Here is a 22141-nt window from a genome sequence, read left to right as displayed (position 1 = left end):
CACAGGAGACTGAGATCTGAGGATCACAGTTTAAAACCAGCCTGGGCAGAAAATGTCATGAGACTCTTACCTCCAGTTAATCACACACACACACACACACACACACACACACACACACACACACACACACACACACACACACACACACACACACACACACACACACACACACAGCTGGAAATGGAGAAGCAGCTCAAATGGTAGAGTGGCAGCATTGAGCAAAGAAGCTAAGGAACAGCGTCCAGGTTCTGAATTCAAATCCTAGTACTAACACACACACACACACACACACATTGAGACTGACCAAAGTGTAAACTAAAACATGTTTGTCATCTCGTGCAAGGCAGATAGATCACATGCAGAGCTAAAGGGAACTGAAGTGCTTGTGTTTGTTCAAGACTTGCTCCAGATCGCCCCCTTCTTTCATGGACTCAGTGGTGTGTTTGCGTCCAGTGACTGACTGACCAGAAGAGACAGACCAGTGGGTGACCATGGCCCTCACTGCCCCGCACGCCCGGAGCCACTGCCCCATGTTTATTTACCACTGAGTTTTGGAGATTTGCATGGGGCAGATGTAGTTTATATTTCTAAGGAAACACAAGTCCTGAGAGCCAAAGAGCCGGTGAGAGCGGCAGGGAAGTAAATTGATTTGGCAATTTTTATTTTGAACGGTAGTTTTTGAAGAAATACAGACATAATTAGCGCGATTACAGGGCGAGGTGCTGATGTTTATAGGTCTCAGGAAGGAGACTTCTGGATCGTTTTAAGTCGATGGCCTTAGGTCAAGTGTCTGCTTCCAGTCTTTGAAAACTGAAGGTTTTCCCTTTCCTCTGTATTCCTCTGTAAAATATTATTAGCTTAATGCCTGCCAGCCATTCCACTTGCAAATGCAACCACAAGAGAATGAGGAAACGAGAGAGAGAGAGAGAGAGAGAGAGAGAGAGAGAGAGAGAGAGAGAGAGAGAGAGAGAGAGAGAGAGAGAGAGAGAGAGAATGATTGCTCTCAGCCATGGAAAAAGACCCCAAAGACCACAAGGAGGAGAGAAAGGATGAGAAAATGATTTTGCATGTGTGAGAACTTCCGGGCAGTAACACCTGAGTGCCATTACTGAAAACAGGGGACCAGTTGTCCCCTGGGGAGGAAGGTCCTGCGGTCAGTGTCCCTTTGCCAGTGAGCACAAGATGGGGAGGGAGAGGAGGAGGGAGGAAAGAGAGGGAGGAGGTGGGGCCCGGGTGGCATCGATACTGAACTTCCCTGCATCATTAACACAGTCTACAGCTCTCAGAGCAGCAGCTGATGCTGGGAATTTTCTGTTGCACACTGAGTGCATGAATTGAAACGTACTTGTGTGTGTGTGTGTGTATGTATTTTCTGTTGCACACTGAGTGCATGAATTGAAACTTGTGTGTGTGTGTGTGTGTGTGTGTGTGTGTGTGTGTGTGCCAATCCTGGGACTTGAACTCAGTGGCCAGGCACTGTCCCTAAGCTTTTGTGTTCCAGGCCTATGCTCTACCACTTGAGCCACAGTGCCACCTCGGGCTTTTTTGGTGGTTCATTCGTGATGCGTGTCTCACGGGACTTTCTTTCCCCCGGCTGGCTTTGAACGATGATCCTCATATCTCAGCCTCCTGAATAGCTGGGATGACAGGCCTGCGCCACCACATCTGGCTTCAATGTTGCCTTTTATGTGTAGGAAACGGGGCAGACATTTTCCCTTTGCTGACCTAGATGGCCGGGGGGCAGAGGTCAGAGGTCAGTGACCACCGCTGGGCGGCTGCACGCTGCTGTCAGTACTGAGATGGAACTTAAATAAAGCATTTGGTGTGCGGCCAGGCCCTCTTCTTGGAGCCAGAAACCAGGACTAGGTGGGGTTCAAACCACACCCACCATCATGACCTGACCGTTTCCACTTGGGGTCCCCTGGAGTCAGGAATTACAAGGTAGTCTGAGCACAGATCATTCTAGATTTTTGTATTTTTTTTATTATTATTTTTGCCCCTAATCACTCACAGTTGTCTCATCAACACCTAATTTCCCAGCAGGGTCTCCCCTGCCCCCCAACTTACTCTTGGCTTCCTGCCTTTACCGAGTCTTTCCAGAACACTCAACTTCATTTTTGGGTAAGTGGTGAGGTGCCTTTCATTCTGTACCCTGGAAACGAGCAAAGAGAGCTGGGCATTTCACGTCACTAACAAGGTTTGCGCGTTGGCGCTCACAGATGTGGGAGTGTGCGCTGCAGGATTTGAACACAGCTCCTCTGGCTTGGGAAGAGACTCTGGGGTGGGGGTGGGGGCAGAGGTGAGGAGGAAAGGAAACTATTTTCTGGATGGCTTCCCTGGCAAACGCTCACCTATAAAATGAGGACAGGCGCGCAGACAGCATTGATTTTTCTCTCTGCCTGGCACAGCCCTGTACCAGGCCCCCGTCCGCAGCACTCAGAATTTGATGGTGGATGTGCTGGTACATTCCGTTCCAGGATGAGCTGGAGATCACTGCCAACTACCCTTCCTGACAGCCCAGATGGATTTATGTGCTTCAGATGGGCCCTCCCCGCCTTCTCTGGGGGTTAGAACTGATGGTTCCAATTTGTAGAAATCTTCCCATGAGGACTGCCTTTCCTTTTTCCAGCTCATCTATGTTTCCAGTAGGGAATTCTGGGAAACACTTAACATGTTCTGGTCACAGCATCTCTTTAGTGAGTATTTTCTCTCCCTCCCTCCCCCCCATCCTCCTTCCTTCCCTTTCTCTCTCTCTCTCTCTTCCCTTTACTCCTTCTATGCTTCTATCCTTTTATTCTCTCAGTCCTTACGAGTCCCCAGAATGGACCAGATTGTAAGGATGGTTCTACTAACTAAAAGTGTATCAGAAGCCATTTTCTCAGGAAACCTTGTCCTCGGTGACTCACGCCTGTAACCCCAGCTCCTTAGGAGACTGAGATCTGAGGATGTGGCTCACATGGTAGAGAATCAGTCTTGAGAGGAGGTGGGCAAGCTAGATCCTAAGGCCCTCCCTGAGTTGAAATCCCTGCCCTAAAGTCTGAGGTTCACTGTGTTGCGGAGACAGCTGGTTCCAAGACCAGCAGCTTTTGCAGCGCAGGACATGGTGTCAGACAGTGCTATCCTCCAGCAAGAGAAGAGAGAGAGAGAGAGAGAGAGAGAGAGAGAGAGAGAGAGAGAGAGAGAGAGAGAGAGAGAGAGAGAGAGAGAGAGAGAGAGAGAGAGAGAGAGAGAGAGAACATGGCTATTTTAAAGGAAAAAGGTAAAAATTTGTAATTTCTCTGGTTACCTTCATTTATTTTGAAATTCCCCGGGTCCTTTAGTGAGTCTGGGTAAAGAAGGCATTATTTTATATTCGAAGATTCTTGCAAGCCATGGCAGAAAATAGGACTGAGATGGAGAAAGACATGGAGATAGGAAAATGACTCGTGTCTGGTTTGTAAGAGTCAGAAAGAGGCCCAGAGTTCAGCAGTTGGGGGCCAAGGCTCTGGTGCTGGCCTTCAAAACCAGGCTTTGCTACTTGAGTGGATGTGTGTGCTCTTCTGTGCATGAGCTCGTGTCCCCGTGCCTCAGTTTCCCCACCTGCACCCTGGCTGAGAAGCTAAGGTGAAATGCTGCCTATGAGCAAGAGGTCAACAGGTGCCCTCAAATCTCATTGAATTTTGGTTATTGTGGGTTGTGACCTGACTCCGTCCCAGTGATGTCAAGCTGACCCAGCTAAAAATGCGAAAGTCTGTTATCTCCTGGATGTATTTGGGAGGGGTTTTACTCTAATGCAAAACCATTCTCTGGAGAGAATGGTGTCACCAGATCAGCGATCAGAATAGCCTTGTGCTGTATTAACTAAAGAAATGAAATTGCTTTTTTCTCTCTCTCTCTCTCTCTCTCTCTCTCTCTCTCTCTCTCTCTCTCTCTCTCTCTCTCTGTTAAAGTCAGCTCTACCACTTAAGCCACACCTCTACTTCTGGCTTTTTTGGGTGGCTAATTGGAGATAAGAGTCTCATGGACTTTCCTGCCCAAGCTGGCATTGAACTATGATCCTCAGATCTCAACCCTCCTGAGTAGCTAGGATGACAGATGTGAGCCACCAATACCCGGCATAAATTGCTCTTATAGATTATTTGAAATCTTCCAAAGTTACTTTATGTCTACCAGTTCCACTTGGCTTGGAATTTCAGAGGCCCTGGGGGTGGTGATGCATCATTTATTAATTCATTTATTAACTTCCTTCTGAGAAGATCTGTTCCTCCCTGGCAGGCTGAGCCCCAGCACTCGGTGGAGGAGGGAGTGGTGGAATTACTGTTCCCCACTCCCCGTGGGGGCTGTGAGGGCTGAGTGCAGCAGGCTTATGCTGCTGCTGTTTGTTTTAAGGAAACCACGCCGACCTCATTTCTTTTTCGGTGAGCACCAAGTGCCACTGTGATACAAATGGCTCAGGTTTTGTACATCATTTCCCAGGTGTTAGCGCCCACCCGGGAGGCAGGAGGGCAGGCTGTAAGTCTACATTGTAGGTTGGGAAGCAGAGGCAGGGGGCGAGAAGGTGATTTGCTCAAGATCCCCCAACCTGGGAGTGGGTCAAAAGTCTCCCTTTCGGGTGTTAGGAAGTTCCAACCAACACTGAACTGGGCGGAGGGGCTAGCTACTAGAGAGGCATAAGTAGGAGGAACGTTGCTAGAGGCTGACCCTGGGGAATGGCAAGACTCTTCTATCTACTAACTAGATAGATAGATAGATGGATAGATGGATGGATGGATGGATGGATGGATGGATGGATGGATGGATGGATGGATGGATGGATAGATAGATAGATAGATAGATAGATAGATAGATAGATAGATAGATAGATAGATAGATAGATAGATCAGAAAAGAGCTGGAGGCATGGTGCTGGGCTAGAGTACCTGTTTAGCAAGTTCAAAGCCCTGAGTTCAAGCCCTCCCCCCCCCCACCCCTTCCCCAAAAGTTCAAAAGTAACTTGTGTGCAGGTTGTGTGTTTAGGTTTTATTGGTGCATGCTTCCTGTGTTAGTTAAGAACTGTTGGGGTGAACTGGGGACTCAGTACATCACGGTGGAGCCCATGCAGTGACCCCCACAGCTCTGTGCTTCTGTGCACTGGACACAACAGCACCACTGTCACAGAAGACTCCACTGGGCAGCAGCGGTTCTACCCATGGCCACATGAGACCTCGGAGGGTCAGGGATAGGCAGGGTGGTGTGGGGGTTCCTCAGGAGGGCTCAGAACCTTGCTTTCCCCCCTCTGAGGTCCACCAGGCTGAGAGTCAGCATCTGTGGTTGTGTCAGGTTTAGAGGGACTGAGGTGGCGAAGCCTGAATTTGATCCCTGCCCTAGCCGGGCTAGCCCCCCTCCCCCAGGCCATGAGGCCTCTCTGCAATTATACTCACAGCCTGTATGCCTCTGTTTCTCCTTCTCAGTGCCCTGGGTGCTCTCCTGCTGCTTGCATGCCAGCTCGTCTGCCCACAGCCCTCCACTGAACACAGAAAGGTAAGTCGAGGCCCACAGAGCTTTTTCCTTCTTGGATAGAGGGGCCGCCGGCTCACGGGTCAATTCTAAGATCTTTGATTCACTATGGTTAGGAGTAGAAAAGTTTCCAAGTCAGGCACCAGTAGCTCATACCTGTCATCTCAGCTACTCAGGAGGCTGAGTTCTGAGGATCATGGTTCAAAGCCAGCTTGGATAGCTGCAATGAACCAGTAAAAAAAAAACAGGAAATAGATCTGTGGTTCAAGTGGTAGAGCACCAGCCAGTCAGACAGTGAAATTCTTTGTGCACTGTATGTCTGTCATGCCTCAATTCAAATAAGTGGGAGGAAGAAAGGAGGAAGTCAGGGAGGAAAGGAAAGGCTGGGCAGGAGGGGGGGCTGAGGCACAGCACAGGCCATGTTCTCAAGAGCAGGCCCAGCCCTGGAGCTGTGCAGAGCTGGAGGCTGATTCTAGAGCGGGCCTGACTCCTCCTGCCGGTGTTTGCCAAGCCTGTTTCCAATGGTCTGACTATAACTTCCTGCTCCTGCAGCATGAGGAGTATTTCTACTTAAGTGAAATGAGGGAGTATTAAGGAAAACAAAAACCAAAACCTCATCAAGGGAAACATTTCAACTAACTGGTGCTATGCTTGACCTCTGGGATTCATGTCCAATGGTAGAACAACCAAGTTTGCATCTACTGAGAAAGGAGCGGTGGGCTTAGGATGCAGTGTTTGCAAAGCTCTTGTTTGGCAGTACAGAAAGGGCATGTCCAGGGAGAGTCATGTTTGTCCTGGCGTCTTAGCTCTTCTGATACAGGCCTCTGGGCCTGCTTTTTCCTGTGGGAAGAAGGCACATGCTGCCAACCTCCCAGATTGCGCCAGGTCTGCTTCCCTCCCCAGCCTTGTGGAATCTCCTGATCTCTTCCATGGAGGAGCATTGGCCCTCTTGATGTTAGGTGGATACCAAGAAGACTAGAAGGAAGCCATAGCACTGACCTTCCCAACATGGCGACTCTGCCCTTCCCAACATGGCGGCTTTGCCCTTCCCAGCATGACAGTCCTGCCTGGCCCATCATAGCAGCTCTGACCTTCCCAGCATGGCGCCTGTGCCTGAGACTTTTGCCTTTTCAATTCCTCTATCTCTGGACTGTGGGAGGATTTTTTTTTTTCCTTGTAAGAAAGCTCTAAATCAAGAAATGAAATACAAAGCCGGGCGCCAGTGGCTCACACCTGTCATCCTAGCTACTCAGGAGGCTGAGATCTGAGGATCACGGTTCAAAGGGAAGGAAAGTCTGTGAGACTCTTATCTCCAATAAACCACTAGAAAACCGGAAGTGGCGCTGTGACTCAAGCGGTAGAGCGCTCGCCTTGAGCTGAAGAGCAGAGGGACAGCGCCCAGGCCCAGAGTTCAAGCCCCACGACCGACAAAAAAAGAAAAAGAAAAAAAGAAATGAAATACTAGGTGGTCCTAGCACTTGGGAGACTGAAGTGAGAGGATCCCTTGAGCCCAGCAGGCCCTGGGCACATAGCCGACGTGTGTGTGTGTGTGTGTGTGTGTGTGTGTGTGTGTGTGTGTGTGTGTGTGTGTGTGTGTGTGTGTGTGTGTGTGTAAGATGGAGAAACATCTACCAAACAAACATCAATCACTAGAAAGCTGGGATATCTCTAGTGACGATATTAGAATCAGACAAAGCAGACTTCAAGTCAGGGACTCTGACTGAATAAAGAAGGACATTAAAAATAAATGCTACTGTTGATTTTAAAAAAGAAATACCAGCAACCCTCAAAATCTTGGGTTACAGATTATGTTTGAGAAGATGCTAAGCGCTGTCAGAGGATGCAGACTTGGGCTGAAGTACTGGGGATGAGGCTGCCGTACCACCTTTTTAAAAATGACACACATTGGGATTTTAGCCTGCCTGTCTGCTTGCGCTCTCTCTCTCTCTCTCTCTCTCTCTCTCTCTCTCTCTCTCTCTCTCTCTCTCTCTCTTTCTTTCCCTCCCTCCCTCCCTCCCTCCCTCCCTCTCTTCCTCCCTTCTTTCCTCTTTCCCTCCCTCCCTCCCTCCCTCCCCCCTCCCTTTTTCGTTCCTTCTTTGTCAATTGTGGAGAGCTTTAACTCAGGCCTGGGCACTGTCCCTGAGCCTCTTTGTGCTCAAGGCTAGCACTCGACCACTTGAGCCACAGCACCCTTCTGGTTTTTGAATGGTTAAAAGGAGGTAAACTTCTCACAGGGACTTTTCTTTCTGGGGCTGGCTTTGAACTGTAATACTCAGATCTCGGCCTCCTGAGTAGCTACGCATGAGCCATCAGCGCCAGGCTGTCCTAATTTCTTAAAGAACTCTTTTATTATCTTTATTTGCATCCAAGTTCAGAGATTAAAAAAAAAAACTTTGCTTTTCTACATGTGACTATTTCTTTTTTTTTTCCTAAGGGTACTTCGGAACATCCACATCTATTAGTAAAAATTCCTTCCTTTGGAAGTTCGCAGTTCCATTTAAAACAGTATTTAAAAATAAATACTTTATAAATGTGTTATTGTCTGAACAAACTCTAATACCCTTATCTCAAATGTCATCTTACCACACACAAGCCAAGTTATGCACAGCAGATATTTTTGTGTGTTTTGATCCTAACAAAGTGACTCTGGGACCCTAAATGGTTCAAAAAAAAAAAAAAAAGAGTCTTTCATGTGCTTTTTTTCCTCAAGATTTCCGTTCCTTCCCACACTTACACACATAAAACCCAAACTATAAAAAGGTGCTCTTAAATAACTCCTAAATTCTCCCACTATGTTACATTTCCAGGCTGGATTACAATGAAAACACAGAGTAATTGATCACTTAGTCTGTGAAGGAAACTCGAATTACCATCCAGCCCCCAGGCCATTGTCCTTGAGCATGTTAGAGGTCATCCCTCTCTTCTCTGAATGGTGCTGTTTTGGTTGTTAGTGAGCCGGCCATTTGGCAAGTGTATTCTTCCTTGTACAGAGTGGCTTCCGTTCACCAGGTCAGTTTATGAGCCAGTGTCATCTCAATCAATGTCACCTTTTCTGTTATTTTCCCCCATCTCCCCAAACCTCACCTATCCCCCCCACCTACCTGCTTCCATTTTCTTGGTTTTGTTTTTGTTTTTTTTTGTGGTCCGGTCGTGGGGCCTGAACTCTGGGCCTGGGCACTGTCCCTCAGCTCTTCAGCTCAAGGCTAGTGCTCTACCACTTGAGCCACAGCGCCACTTCCGGCTTTTTTTTTTTTTTTGCTTATGTGGTGCTGAGGAATCGAACCCAGGGCCTCAGGCATGCAAGGCAAGCACTCTACCACTGAGCCATCTTCCCAGCCCCTGCTTCCATTTTCATAAGTGGACATTTGAATCTTGTGACTGCCTGTGCTCACCCTTCCTCTCTCCATTTGCCTTCATTCTCCTTGACTTCCCTCTTCCCCTCTGACAAAACATGTTTCAACTTCCTGGTATTTTGTTCTGGTGCACGCATGTATGTGAACACATGTGTGTCTGCATTGGTGCTGGGACTTGAATTCAGTGTCTTGTGAACTCACTCAGTTTTTTTATTCACAACTGATTGGTGCTGTACCACTTGAGCCACAACTCCACTTTGAGCATTTTGCTGGTTCAGAAGAGATAAGAGTCTCATGGACTTTTCCTGCCCAGGCTGCTTTTGATCTCCAACATCTTATTTCAGCCTCCTGAATAGTGAGGAAAACAGGGTGGTTTCCTATTTCTTGAGTCTTCCTATGCTGATGGTTTTGCTCTCTTCTTCCCTGCTTAAGGCTGATCTGATCTGTTAATTGACAAAACTCCCAGAGTTAAAACAACCTTTCAGAGTGCTTTAAGATCTTGGAGCTAATCCCTTAGGCTATAGACTTTATCTTGTTAGATTTCCTAACAACTAAGTTTCTCTAAGACTCAGTGCTCTAAGGCTGTTAATGCAGCCAGGCGCTGGTGACTCATGCCTGTAATCCTAGCTACTCAGGAGGCTAAAATCTAAGTAGGGTGGTTTAAAGACAGCCCGGGGCAGAACAATTCCTAAGAGACTCTTATCTCCAATTAACCTCTCAAAAACCGGAAGTGGAGCTGTGGCTTAAAGTGCTAGAGTGCTAGCCTTGAGCAAAAGAGCTTAGGGACAAGGCCCAGGTGCCAGTTCAAGCCCCATAACCAATCAAAAGGAAGGAAGGAAGGAAGGAAGGAAGGAAGGAAGGAAGGAAGGAAGGAAGGAAGGAAGGAAGGAAGAAAGAAAGAAAGAAAGAAAGAAAGAAAGAAAGAAAGAAAGAAAGAAAGAAAGAAAGAAAGAAAGATTATATCAGGCCCTATCCTCACACTGAGGAGACTGAGACAGAAGGATCTTGAGTTGGAGGCCAAGTTGGGCTATCTAATGAGACTCTTCTCTCAAAAATAAACAGAGATGGGCCTGGTAGCACATGCCTGGGATCCCAGCTTTTGGTTGGCATAGATAGGTCGATTGTGGTTCAGAGGCCCGTCCAGAGCAAAAAAATTTGAGGACCTACCTGCAAACTAACCAAAACTAAACTCTGGAAATGGAGTGCCTTCTAGCAAACCAGAGACCTTAGGATCACGTTTTCAAAATCTGCAAGTAACACTTAATATACCTTTCATTCTCTGTCACATAAGACCGAATCTACAGGCCAAATCTAGATAACTCAGGTGGTATAGAAAGGCCCTTGCTAAAACTGTGTGTTAGCACCGAGCCAAGTGCATTGTCCAGTGGCATCAAGCGTTTATTCTGCCAGGCTGTGAACGCACACCCACGAATGACCCATTTCTCTTTGACCTACCTTGGCCTCCTACGGCTGAGGCCACATGGATATACGCTCGTCCTCAGTTTTGTATCCTAGACCTCGGCTTCGACAGCATTGCCTTTTTAGTGAACAACAACAACAAAACAACAACTCAGTATCTGCAGAAACACACTCAGAGAAAATGAAGGTCATACAATGTCAGTGCATAAAGAAGTTATGTGGAGTCTTTGAGCTTGGGGAACATGCTGCGCTTGCCCTCCATCTTCTCCTTGCCTCTTCCCATGCAGAGCTGGAGCAGGAGGCTGGGAGGAGGAAAGAGGGGGAGGGAGAGGGTAGGGAGCACTCAGGCTTGCTCTTCAGTTATTGAACACAGGTGCAGGGATGTGTTGGATGGGGGTTGGGGCAGGAAGGCATAGCCGCCATGCAGCTAGGAGGTGCTCAGTACTGGGAGTTTGGGGACCCTAGAAGGACAATGGTTGTGAAGACAGTCTACAAGCAGGCACCAGGCTCAGTTCCCTGTGTCTAAGTTGTAGCGTTGGGGATGGTTGTTTTTCTTTGTGCTGACAGTAGGATTTGAACTCAAGGCCACGTAGTCTTGTTTATTAGCTTTTCCTGCTCAAGGCTGGTGCTCTACTACTTGAGCCACAGATCTACTTCTGGCTTTTTTTTGGTGGTTCATTGGAGATAAAAGTCTCATAGACTTTTCTGCTTGTGTTGGCTTTGAACTGTGATCCTCAGATCTCATTCTCCTGAGGAGCTAGGATTACAGGTGTGAGCCACCGCCCCCACCCTCCTCCCTACCCCCAGCCCCGCTTCTTTTGCCTTCTTTCCAGGATGCTGTGACTTCCTGTCTCACCTCTTTTTCCATTTCTTTTGGGGCCCTGCTGCTAAATACTCACTCCTCTCCCTGGCTGCAAGCATCTGTTAAGTGCTGGCTGTGGGCCCAGCACGGCCCTTCGTATTCGTCTCCATGGAGATGGGTTTGGAGATGGCCAGGAACTTTGAGAATAGTGGGATGCAAACTCCGGCCCACTCTGGGCTTCTGAGTCCCTGCTATTAAGCACTGGGCTTGGCTGCTGTTGCCTGGGCCAGCCACCAGAAGCTGCCAGTGCGCACACAGGGAGAGCTCCTTGGACCCGCACCCAGATGCTGCTAGGGCTGCCCTACCCACCTTTATAATCGCTCGGTCTTTTACCTCTCATTAGCAGTCAGCTCTCCCTCAGCCCCTGGGTTTGCTTCTGGCTCATTCTTTCCCTCATCTCCATTTTTTTTTTTGCCAAAATTCTTGGCGGCTAACTACACTCCTTGTGCTTACCTTTCCTCCCTTTTCTTCCCTCCTTCTTCCTTCCTTTCCTTAATTTTTCTTTTGCTGATATTGGGGTTTAAACTTAGGGACCTGGGTACTGTCCTTTAGCTTTTTTTGCTTGAGGCTAGCACTCTACCATTTTGAGCCACTTCCTGCTTTTTGGTGGTTCATTGGAGATAAGAGTCTCATGGACTTTCCTACCTGGGCTGGCTTTGAACCAAGATCCTCAGATCTCAGCCTCCTTGAGCGGCTGGGATTACAGGTGTGAGCCACCGCGTGCCAGAGCCTTCCTGATCTTTCTAAACCACCTGAGTTCCAGATGTGTTTTGGGGGTGATAGCTTGGGTTTGACAGCCCTTTGGTGATGTTCACGTGGACCGTGTGTCCGCCGCCTTCCGAGCATTTAAATGTCATACACCCTTTAGGACACCGCCTGTATCCTTGACTTTGTTCGGCATCCTCTGGTTCTGAGCATGCTTCCTGGGGCTGGGGGAGGGGGGGAGCTGGTTCTCCAGGTCACCACCCACTGTTGTGACTTCTTGTTGCCTGTGGCAGTGGTCCCCATACCGAGCAATGAGGGTGAAGGGCTTGCGGGGCAGCGTCCTTCGCCCCCACCGAACTGAGCCAGGAGGATAAGGGGTTGGGGCGCGGCCCCTTCCCCCGGGGAGCTGTGTGCTGCCCGGTCCCCCAGTCACCCTCGCCACAGCTGTAACAGCTGGTTAGATGAGTTTTCCAGCCATCCTGGGGATTATTTTTCTTCATCCAGTTCTGTTTTTAGAGTTTGAGTCAAATGGAGACTTGGCTGCCCCCCAGGCAGGTTTAGAAGAGAAATGAGCCCCGGGACCTCCCCAGCCCAACCTGCCTAGAAACGGCTCCCGGCACAGAATGCACAGGCGGGGCTCCTGGGGGTGGGGGGGGATCAGGAGCTGGGCCCCAGCTGGGATTCTGAGGATTTTTGTACCCCACCCTCAAATGGGCCCCCGGCCGGGGTCTTCTAGCATAGTTTGGAAGTCTGCAGTCTGAAGGGATCTGTCCTTCACGTGACCTCTGCCTGACCAGCCCAGCACGGCTTGGTGATGGGGTGGCACTGGGGACCATCCTCAGCCCCCAAACCAGGAGCCCCAATTTGACAGGCACAATGGTGACACATCCCACACAGGGACATGCGCAGTGAGAGAATCCTGGACACAAGTGGTGTGACTGTCACAGTCCTTGGAATCCTTCCACCAGCTGGACTTGGGCTAGACCTTGTCCTGAATCCTGGTCCCCTAAAGGAAGAAGCACTGGGTTGGGACTGAAGCTGGGTCTCCGTAGACTCTATATCTTGCTTCTCCTCAGGCATGGCCGGAAGATCTCCCCAGCCTGGGCTAAGAAGGAACTGGCTGACCCCCCGGGGCTCTCATCTACCTGCCTGGGTGGCCCTGGCTTTCGGGACCCCCAGTAGAGCTCCTGTCAGATCCTCCTCATTTGATCCAGGTTGCAACATGAACTGAAAGAAAGGACCAACCTACTCCTGTGGTTGCAAACAAACAAGAAATGGAGGAGATGGAAGAGAGAGAGCGAGAAGCCAGGAGTGTCCAGTGCTGCCTTTAGTCACTCAACCTTTTGCACCCAGGACTCCTGTCAATCACAAAACAACTCAGAGATGAGGCTGATTCAAGTTAAATCTTTAAGAGGTGGATAGTGGTGATCACACCTGTCATCCTAGCTACTCAGGAGGCTGAGATCTGAGGATCGTGGTTCCAAGCCAGCCCGGACAGGAAAGTCCATGAGACGCTAATCTCCAAAAAGCCAGAAGAGGAACTGTGTGGCTCACGTGGGTGGAGTGCTAGCCTTGAGTGAAAAACAAAAACACCGAAACAAAAATTCAGGGATATCACCCAGGCCCTGAGTTCAAGCCCCAGGAGCAGCACACACAGACTCAGTGAGGTTAAATGATTGCTCATGCACAAATGTGGGCCTTTATTTTGAACCCCCTGGGGGCGCGGGCCTCAAGAGCCAGAGACACAGAGCTGCTTTCCCCCCCCCCAGCCCTGGGCTGGGGTTGGGGGGTGTCTCCGTGTAATGGAAGGAGGCTGGAAACGGCTGTGGTTTCTAATGCAGTGATATTTCCTCTCCAGGGACCCCAACTCCAGCCTTGCGTCCGCTGCTCCCAGCCTGGTTGCAAGCCATAGATCTCGTTTCTTGGCGTGTTTGTTTTTGCACAGGTTTCTTTGTTTCTTCATAGATGGGCTGTCAGTGGGATTCCTGGTTCATAGCCAGGGAGCCTGAAACGTGTGTGGAGCCGTGGGTGCTTTTGGAGCTCCTCTGCGCTGTCCAGATGCCCCCATCTGGGCAGGAGGAGCTGGCCCTGCGGCCTGCTGCCCCCTGGCGCTGCCCTTCCATGATTAGCTGCAGGGAGCAGGCCCCGCCCAAGCCCCAGCCAATACCAGGGGCCCTGGGCTCCTTCCAGAACCAGTACGGGGCGGGGCGGGGGGGAGGGTCCCAGGGAGGCTACTGCCACTCACAGCTCACATCATGGGGTTCTTGCCATGGAAATGATTTCCAGAGAACACACCTAAGCCGCCCCAGAAAGACAATCGTGCTGTGTTCTGCAGTGCCCTGGGACGGGAGCTTTGCTGCCTCCTGGAGTCCCAGCCTGCAATGTGATCTCCGGGCTCAGCAGGCTTATTACCCAGATTCCTTTCCTAAACCCTGCTTTCCTAATTGTTTAAAAGGCCCTTTATGGCCAGCTTTCATGTCTGCTAAATCATCATCATCATCATCATCATCATCATCATCATCATCATCATCATCTTAGTTGTCGTTATTATCATTTTGGGTGGTACCAAGGTTTGAATTCAGGGCTTCTTGCTCATTAGGCAGGCATCTACACCTAGACTCACACCCCCAACCCTTTTTGCTTCCATTTGCCTTACAGATAGGGTCTCTACTGTTTCCCTAGACCCATCTCAGAGGGTGCGTCTGCCCCACTGGGATTACAGGAGTATACCACCACATCAGTCCCTCTGCTAGAGTGTCAGTCCTGGCCCTTCAAGTGGTAGCTTGGACAATGAGGGGTTTTTCATGACTTCTGGCTAAATGTTCTATAGGAGGAGTGTGTACATGTATCCTTTCGTGTGTGTGTGTATGTGTGTGTGTGTGTGTGTGTGTGTGTGTGTGTGTGTGTGTGTGTAGCCAGAGGCTTAGTTGCCTTGAAATCTATTTTATTTAAACACTCATCAGAATGTAACACTTGATCTCACAATCTAACTGGTTGTTCCAATTATGAAACAATGTTTAAAACTAATTAATATTACGGAAACACCCTCTCCTGCACATTTAAAATGTAATCATGTAATAATAATAAATCGTCTTGAGGTCTTGGGCAAACCATGGGCAATGTGGACGGTGGCATTTCTGAGATCCCACTGGTTCGTGTCCGGTTGGAGGGGGCGAGGCTGGACTAGGACCACAGCTGGATCGACTTGTGGAAGGCGTGGTTGGGTCTCGGTTAGGTGACATTGAGTGTGATGGTTGTTGTCAGGAATGTGGTCTGGTGTTTGGAAGCCTGGGGCTACCGATAAGCAGGAGGCACCATCACCACAAAGATGGCTGGGAATCTTTTGTGTTGTTCCAGATTTGGATAAGAAGAGTCAAAGGCCACGAAGAGAACCCCAACACTTGAGGGACAGAGGGGGGATAAGCCAGCAGAGATGGCAGAAGTGTAGGGAGAATCAGGGCAGAACGGTGCCCTGGAAGTTCAGGGGAGGGAAGGTTTCCACATGCAGGGATGGGTGGGGATCAGAGTATCAGTGGATTGTTTTGAGAAAATGGGAGACAGCCATTTGGATGGTCCATGCCTTGTCATTCAGGCTCATGGAACAAGGGGAGGCATGGCTGAGCCACCAGTCAGGTGGCTGAGGGGCCATGGTACTGCTGCTATGGAAACTGGAAGTGGATGATACCCATGGACACCTGGGTAAAGGATCATTCATCCACCTGTTCATCCATCCATCCATCCGTCCATCCATCCATCCACCCATCCATCTGTTCATCTATCCATCCATCTGTCCATACTTTCATCTGTCCATCCATCCATTAACTGTCCATCATCTATCCATGTATGCATCCATCCATTTATTTATCCATCCATCCATCCACCTGTCTGTCCGTCCATCCATCTGTGCGTGCATGCATGCATTCATCCATCCGGTGTCTCCCCAGGGCCTGCCAGGTGGCAGATGAGATACTATTAGAGTGTAGGGAATACAAAGATAAAGTAAGTCATAATACTCCCTGCCCTGGGGAGCTCACAGCTGTGCGCAACGATAATTGCAGTGCAGGAAGTGAGTACTGGGGGGAAAAGGTTGGGCCTGATGGCCTTGGAGAACAGAGAGTTCATTTGACATGGATGGAAAGGTCTGTTCATGGAGGGGGGAGGGGAAAGGCGAAGGGGAGAGCGCACCTTTGAACTGAGATGAGGGCAGGTGAAGGAGAGGGACGTGTTGTACCTCACAGGGCTGTGAGCCAGAAGCTGAAGTTGGGAAGGAGGCTGAGGCCACATAGTGACAGGTTGGGAAGGACGGTGCTTGTAAGTTTGCCTTTTACCCTTTGGGAAGTGAGAACCTGAGAGCCATTGATAAGCAAGAGAACGACACAGCAGGGCAGAGGGTCAAGAAAGTAGCTTCAGTGGTCCCAGAGGTGGACCAAGGGAGAGGCTGAGGCAGGTTCTGGCTTGGTGCATTTGTACCCTTGCTCGTTGGATAAATGTTTATTGAACACAGACGCTGGATCCACACTGTACTGGAGGCTGACAACTCTTTTCCTCTTTTCCTTCCCCTCCTTTTTCTGCCAGTCCGTGGGGATTGAACTCAGGACCTGGGTACTGTCCCTGAGCTTCTTTTGCTCAAGGCTAGCACTGTACCACTTGAGCCACAGCACCACTTCCAGCCTTTTCTGTGTATGTGGTACTGAGGAATCGAACCCAGGGCTTCATGCATGCTAGGCCAGCGCTCTACCACTAAGCCACATTCCCAGCCCTCCTCTCTTCCTCTTTTTCTTTCTTTCTGCCAGTCCTGGGACTTGAACTCTGGATCTGAGTGCTGTCCCTGAGCTTTTTTGCCCAAGGCTAATGCTCTACCACTTGAACCATAGCCCCAATCCCACATTTTTGTTTTTGTTTTGGTAGTTTATTGGAGACACAATCTCACAGACTTTGCTGCTTGGGCTGGCTTTGAACTGCAATCTCAGCCTCCTGCGTATCTGGAAGTCCAGACATGAGGCACGGGCTCCTGGCTAGTATTTCCTTTTCTTATGGGTGCCTGCAGATCCTGGAGAATGCCAAATTATTGACCTCGTTGCAGATGGCCGAATTGCAAAGCAGAACTTGCACTGGAAGGTTGCTGTTCCCGAATCAGCCTCTGAGTTCTTGTGACTGGCTGGTCCTATTGGCTTGCATGGCCACTGGGCCATTGCCATTGAGAACCTGAAGCCAAACGGACTTGGCCTTCCTGCGAAAGCACGTGGCCAGACAGCCCACACAGACACCGGCTTCTGTTTCCCGAGTAACTGCGGCAAATACAGGCTGGGCCCGTACCCAGGCCAGGCGCATGGCCACATCACCTTCCAGAAGGGGGTGGTGGTGATCCCCCACCATGGCTGGCAATAAAAGGGCCAGGTCAGCTTCAGAAAGGGAGAGTGCTTCCCATTATGCAGGTCTTATTCAGATACTTTGCATCATTGTTGTTGTTGTTCTGTTTTGGCTGGGTCCTGCCTTTGAATCTTTTTTTTTTGGGGGGGGGGGATGAGGTCCGGTCGTGGGGCCTGAACTCTGGGCCTGGGCGCTGTCCCTCAGCTTTTCAGCTCAAGGCTAGCGCTCTACCACTTGAGCCACAGCGCCACTTCCGGCTTTTTGCTTTTTGCTTATGTGGTGCTGGGGAATCGAACCCAGGGCCTCTGGCATGCAAGGCAAGCACCCTACCACTGAGTCACCTTCCCAGCCCCCTGGCTTTGAATCTTGTAGAACTGCATCTGTGTCTCCTTTGCATTGCATCCACCAAGGATTTCAGCTCTGAACCTGAGATTTCCTCTCCTGCTCTCATGATACTTGAAGTAAATCAATATCTGTGTTTGTGGAGGGGAGGTGGGGGGGGGGGAGATGTGAGCCATTTTCCAGGAAAAACTTGTTAGCCCATTAGCCCTGGAAGGGACCTCGGGTCCATGTCGAGTCCAACTAGCTCATTTACTGAGGTAGAAACAGAGGTCGAGAGCCGCAGACTGACTGGCTGCAAATCACGAGATGAGTAAGAGCAGCCTTGGGACCAGAAGGCAGCATCCAGCCCAGAAATCCCCCACACATCCATCCTTCCCCTGTCTCGTTTTATTTATTTTTCTCAAGGCTAGCACTCTACCACTTGAGCCCCAGCTCCATGTTCAGTGTTTCAAGTAGTTTATTGGAGATAAAAAGTCTCACAGTCTTTCCGGCCCCAGCTGGCTTTGAACCATGATCCTCAGATCTCAACCTTCTGAGTAGCTGGGATGACAGGCGTGAGCTACTGGTAGCTGGCGCTTGTCTCTCCTATTTTCTACACCTCGTGCTTGCTGCTATGTCTCATCTATCAAAAGCCCATCTCCCATGCATGCAGCCTGCTCAGCACAGATGGGCAGGCATGATGCCAGACAGGTAACACGGAGGGCATAGTCTGGGCTGGAGGACAAGACTGCTTCCACCTGGATGGCACATGGAAGGGCTGTGTCCACAGGCAGTGAATGGAACACTGTGGCTGGAACATTGGGGCTGAGGGAAATGGCAGCCTTGAGTGGGGGGGGGGGGACCTGGTGAGAGAACTCAGGGTTTAGCACCTTCATTTTTCCAGCCTCACCTGTGAGCATCCAGGCAAATGGAGGCTGTGTTTTCCTGGCCTGACCCAGTTGGTTGGTTCATCACCACCAAGCTTCGTGTAGGAGCCAGGAAACATTTAAAAAGTCACCCAATAGATCACACCTTGAGCCACACAACATGGGACTAGAAATGGGAGGATGCGGGTGTCCATGGGAGTCTCCGGTGCAGGATGAAGAACGTGAACTCACTGATGTCTATGTAGACAAGGCCCTTGACTATAGCGTTTCCCACCTGAGCGGGCACAGCCTGGCATGGGGGCTCTAACTGCCAGTGTACCCAAACACCTGCTTCGTGGGGATGTGGACTCTGCTTGTCCGTGGTGTCTTCGGCTACAGCTCAGGCTTTAGCTCACCTTGGCATTTCACATTTCTTCTTCTCTCCTCGGCCTCCACTCCTTGCTCTTCCTGTGCTTGGGATTTATGGACCAGCAGTCCTATGCCTCTTTCCCAGAATGCATCTGGAACCCCAGGGATCCTGAGGGATTCTCAGATTAGAGGCTCTTTGCATTCATTTGGCAACCACGGGCATCGAGATAGATGCAGAGAGGTTCGATCTGGGGCCTTTGGTAGTATGTTGAGTCAAGACAGGACCAAAAGGGAACATGGAGGCGGAGAGACCCTGGCAGTGGCTTTGATGGATGTGTGGCCTGGCAGTAGAGTGTCTATGGAGACAGTCTTCCTCCTGGCTCTTACACATGCCTAAGCTGTGTAGCGCATGCCTGTAGTCCCTGTTGCCATGGCTCTGGGCTTCCCAAGACATAGTTCCCTGGGTTCAAACTCCCAAGTTGTATTTCTATAACATTTGTTTCCGGTGTGTTGACTTGGGTCCATGGTTGTCACCAAACGTCTATTTTTTTTTTCCAGTCTCTTCTAGAATGAGACTTCAGAATGTCAGACTTTTCTTTTTGTGTTGTGTTTGCCTGCAGCTCATTTTCTTTTCTTTTCTATGAAGAACAGATGGCAGGTTTCATTTCGTAGAAAGAAGAATTAGGAACCAGTGAAATCGTACATGATTTCACATTAGTGCCGAAACCCAATACATCGGAAACAGTTGGCGCTGCGCTAGTTATGGGGCTTGCTGGTGGTGACAAGAACTTCTAGAACTTTCTATGAGTAGTGTTACTGTCAGCGCTGGGTTTGTTTCCTGCTTCCCCACCTCCCACAATCTGTTCGGAATCTTTCTCCCTTTAATCTGTTTATTTGTGTTTACGGAGCAAACAGTATTATAACCATGACTGGCATTTTTTTCAATTACAAGAAAATTTCTGGGCTCAGCTTCAGTAACAGATCCGATTATTCTTCATTTTTCCATGTCCGTGTCCAGAGTCCTTTCAGTCCTTCAGAATCTTTCTACTAGCAGTCATGATGTAGTTTCAACTTGGTGTTTGGCATTGGCAGTTCATATTGTATTACAACCCTATTTCTGCATGGTATTGCTTGTGATTTTGTTATTGTGTTGACTCATTAAACCCTACGTTACTCAACCATCTTCCTATTGGCACCCTATTTGCCTCTCTTCTAAAGTGGTTCATCGGAGATAGTCTTATGAGCTTTCCTGCCCAGGCTGGCTTTGAACCATGATCCTCAGATCTCAGCCTCCTGAGTAGCTGGGATTACAGGTGTGAACCACTATCACTTAGCTCCTTTGGGTTTTTTGTTTTGTTTTGTTTTTTGTATTTGTTTTTGTTTTGTCTCACCATGATTTCTTCTTTGGTTTGTCCCTGACTAACACAGAGCGGGTTGATCCTGGATTTAGAGATTTTATAGCTCAAAACATAGTTGAAATGCTAGCAGCCTGAGACCCTGACACCTGACACCATTTCTCTGGGCTTCAGCGTTTTCCTGTAGGATAAAGCCAACATCTCAGGGTGGCAGGCTGGCAAGTGTGACCTGGCCCCTGGGCCATCTCTATCCAGGGGTGACCCTAATACCACCACCAATGCTTGGCCAACACCAGTGTCCTCCTTGCTTTACCCAGGGGTCTACCATGTCCTTACCATTTGGACAAATAACCACAGAACCAGTGGTGTAAAAATCACAACAAAATAACTGGCCCGCATAATTCTGCAGGCCAGTTGTTCCAAAATGCAGATAAGGCCTGACTTGAATTTATCCTGAAATTCCTGGGGGAAATCCTTCCTTGCCTCCAGTGTCCTTGGCTTGTGGCCCCATCACTGCCTTCTCTCTGGTGTCTGCGTTTCCCCTTCTGTGATCTTTGCCCCTGAGGAGGCTGAGGGATCATCCAGACATGGAAGGAGCCACCAAACACACTTCTTGTGTGGCTTTGTAGAGGAAAGACAGCCTAGTTAGCCACTTAAAAAAATACTTTTCTCCAAACACCTTTATGAATCTACCTTCTGCTCACTGTCACTGAATCAGAGGGGCCGTGGGGCTCTAAGCTAAGCCCAGACAGCCTACCCAAGAGGCAGAGAGACAGGAGAATTGAGGTTTGAGGCCAGCCAAAATGATAGCAAGATCTCATCTCCAAAATAAGCAGGCATGCATGATAGCTCACCTCAGCTACTTGGAGGTACAGGAAGATTGGAGTCTGAGGTCTGCCCAAATCAAAAAGCACTGGACTGCCAGGGCCGCCTTGTGCAGTGGGGGGAAGGTTCCCATCGCAGGCTGGGGTGGGGACGCAGGGCCCGGGTGGAGGGGGGTTCCGATCACAGGCTGGGATGGGGGCGCAGGGCCTGGGGTCCGATCGCAGGCCAGGATGGGGCGCAGGGCCTGGGGTCCGATCGCAGGCCGGGGTGGGGGCGCAGGGCCTGGGGGTGGGGGTGCAGGGCCTGAGGATGAGGGGGTCTGATCGCAGTCTGGGGTGGGGGGGCAGGGCCTGGGGTCGGATCGCAGGCTGGGGTGGGGGTGCAGGGACCTGGGACATCGTCGTCCCTCCCCCCCCCCCCCCCCAGTGCTGCGGGTGACCGGGAGAAGGAGCGGATGGAAGGTTCTGAGGAGAAGGAGCGGATGGAAGGTTCTGAGCCCTGCCGGCCCCTAACGCACCTCTTGTCTCCCGTAGGTCCCACAGCGGCCCCCCGAGGACGATGACGGCCTGGCGGGCGCCTGGGGGTCCTGGGGCCCCTGGTCCGCCTGCTCCCGCAGCTGCGGCGGCGGCGCCATGGCGCAGACCCGGCCCTGCCTGCCCCGGGCCCGCGCGCAGCCGCCGCAGCCCGCGCCCCGCGCCTTCGCCGGCCGCGTGGTGTCGGCCGTGCGCGCCTCGGTGCCGCTGCTCCGCAGCCCCTCCGCGCCCCGCGCGCACCGCGCCCGCCCCGGACGCCCCGGGCCCGCGGAGAGAAGGTAGGGGCCGCCCCGCGGGTCCCCACCACCGTCCACCCATCCACCCGCACCCCCTCGGTGGGTTTGAACCCAGGACGCAGGACCAGCACCCGAGCAGCCCAAGGCTGGGCAGAATTGCCCACGCCCCTTCCTTCCTTCCTTCCTTCCTTCCTTCCTTCCTTCCTTCCTTCCTTCCTTCCTTCCTTCTTTCCTTCCTTCCTTCCTTCCTTCCTTCCTTCCTTCCTCCCTTCCTCCCCCCCTTTCTCTCTCTGGCAGAAAGTAAATGCTTAGGGCCTTAGACAACTCCAACTCGTGGGTTTTAGGGTTCTGCGAACCTTCCTGTAAGTTTCTGCAGTATTTGGTAACTGAACCAAGTTAACTAAGTTAACTACCTCCCCCCCTTTCTTTTTAAAGAATAATAAATGTAAACCC

General features: G+C 50.4%; 1 protein-coding gene across 1 annotated transcript in view; it reads left to right on the top strand.

The window, feature by feature from the left end:
• The window catches only part of LOC138842142 (thrombospondin type-1 domain-containing protein 4-like), a 38652-nt gene extending 16918 nt beyond the window's left edge, over positions 1-21734 (top strand). Inside the window, exons 3-4 of the mRNA XM_070043379.1 lie at positions 5429-5498; positions 21453-21734. Of these exons, the coding sequence (XP_069899480.1) occupies positions 5429-5498; positions 21453-21734 (352 nt within the window). The remainder of the gene's footprint in view (positions 1-5428; positions 5499-21452) is intronic.
• Positions 21735-22141: the final 407 nt, after the last annotated feature.

The sequence above is a fragment of the Dipodomys merriami genome, unplaced genomic scaffold (genome assembly GCF_024711535.1).
Source record: "Dipodomys merriami isolate MVZ:Mamm:240054 unplaced genomic scaffold, mDipMer1.0.p SCAF_33, whole genome shotgun sequence".
NCBI classification, from domain to species: domain Eukaryota; kingdom Metazoa; phylum Chordata; class Mammalia; order Rodentia; family Heteromyidae; genus Dipodomys; species Dipodomys merriami.
The sequence above is the reverse complement of the archived record's forward strand: the minus strand, read 5'-3'. Positions and strand labels throughout refer to the sequence as shown.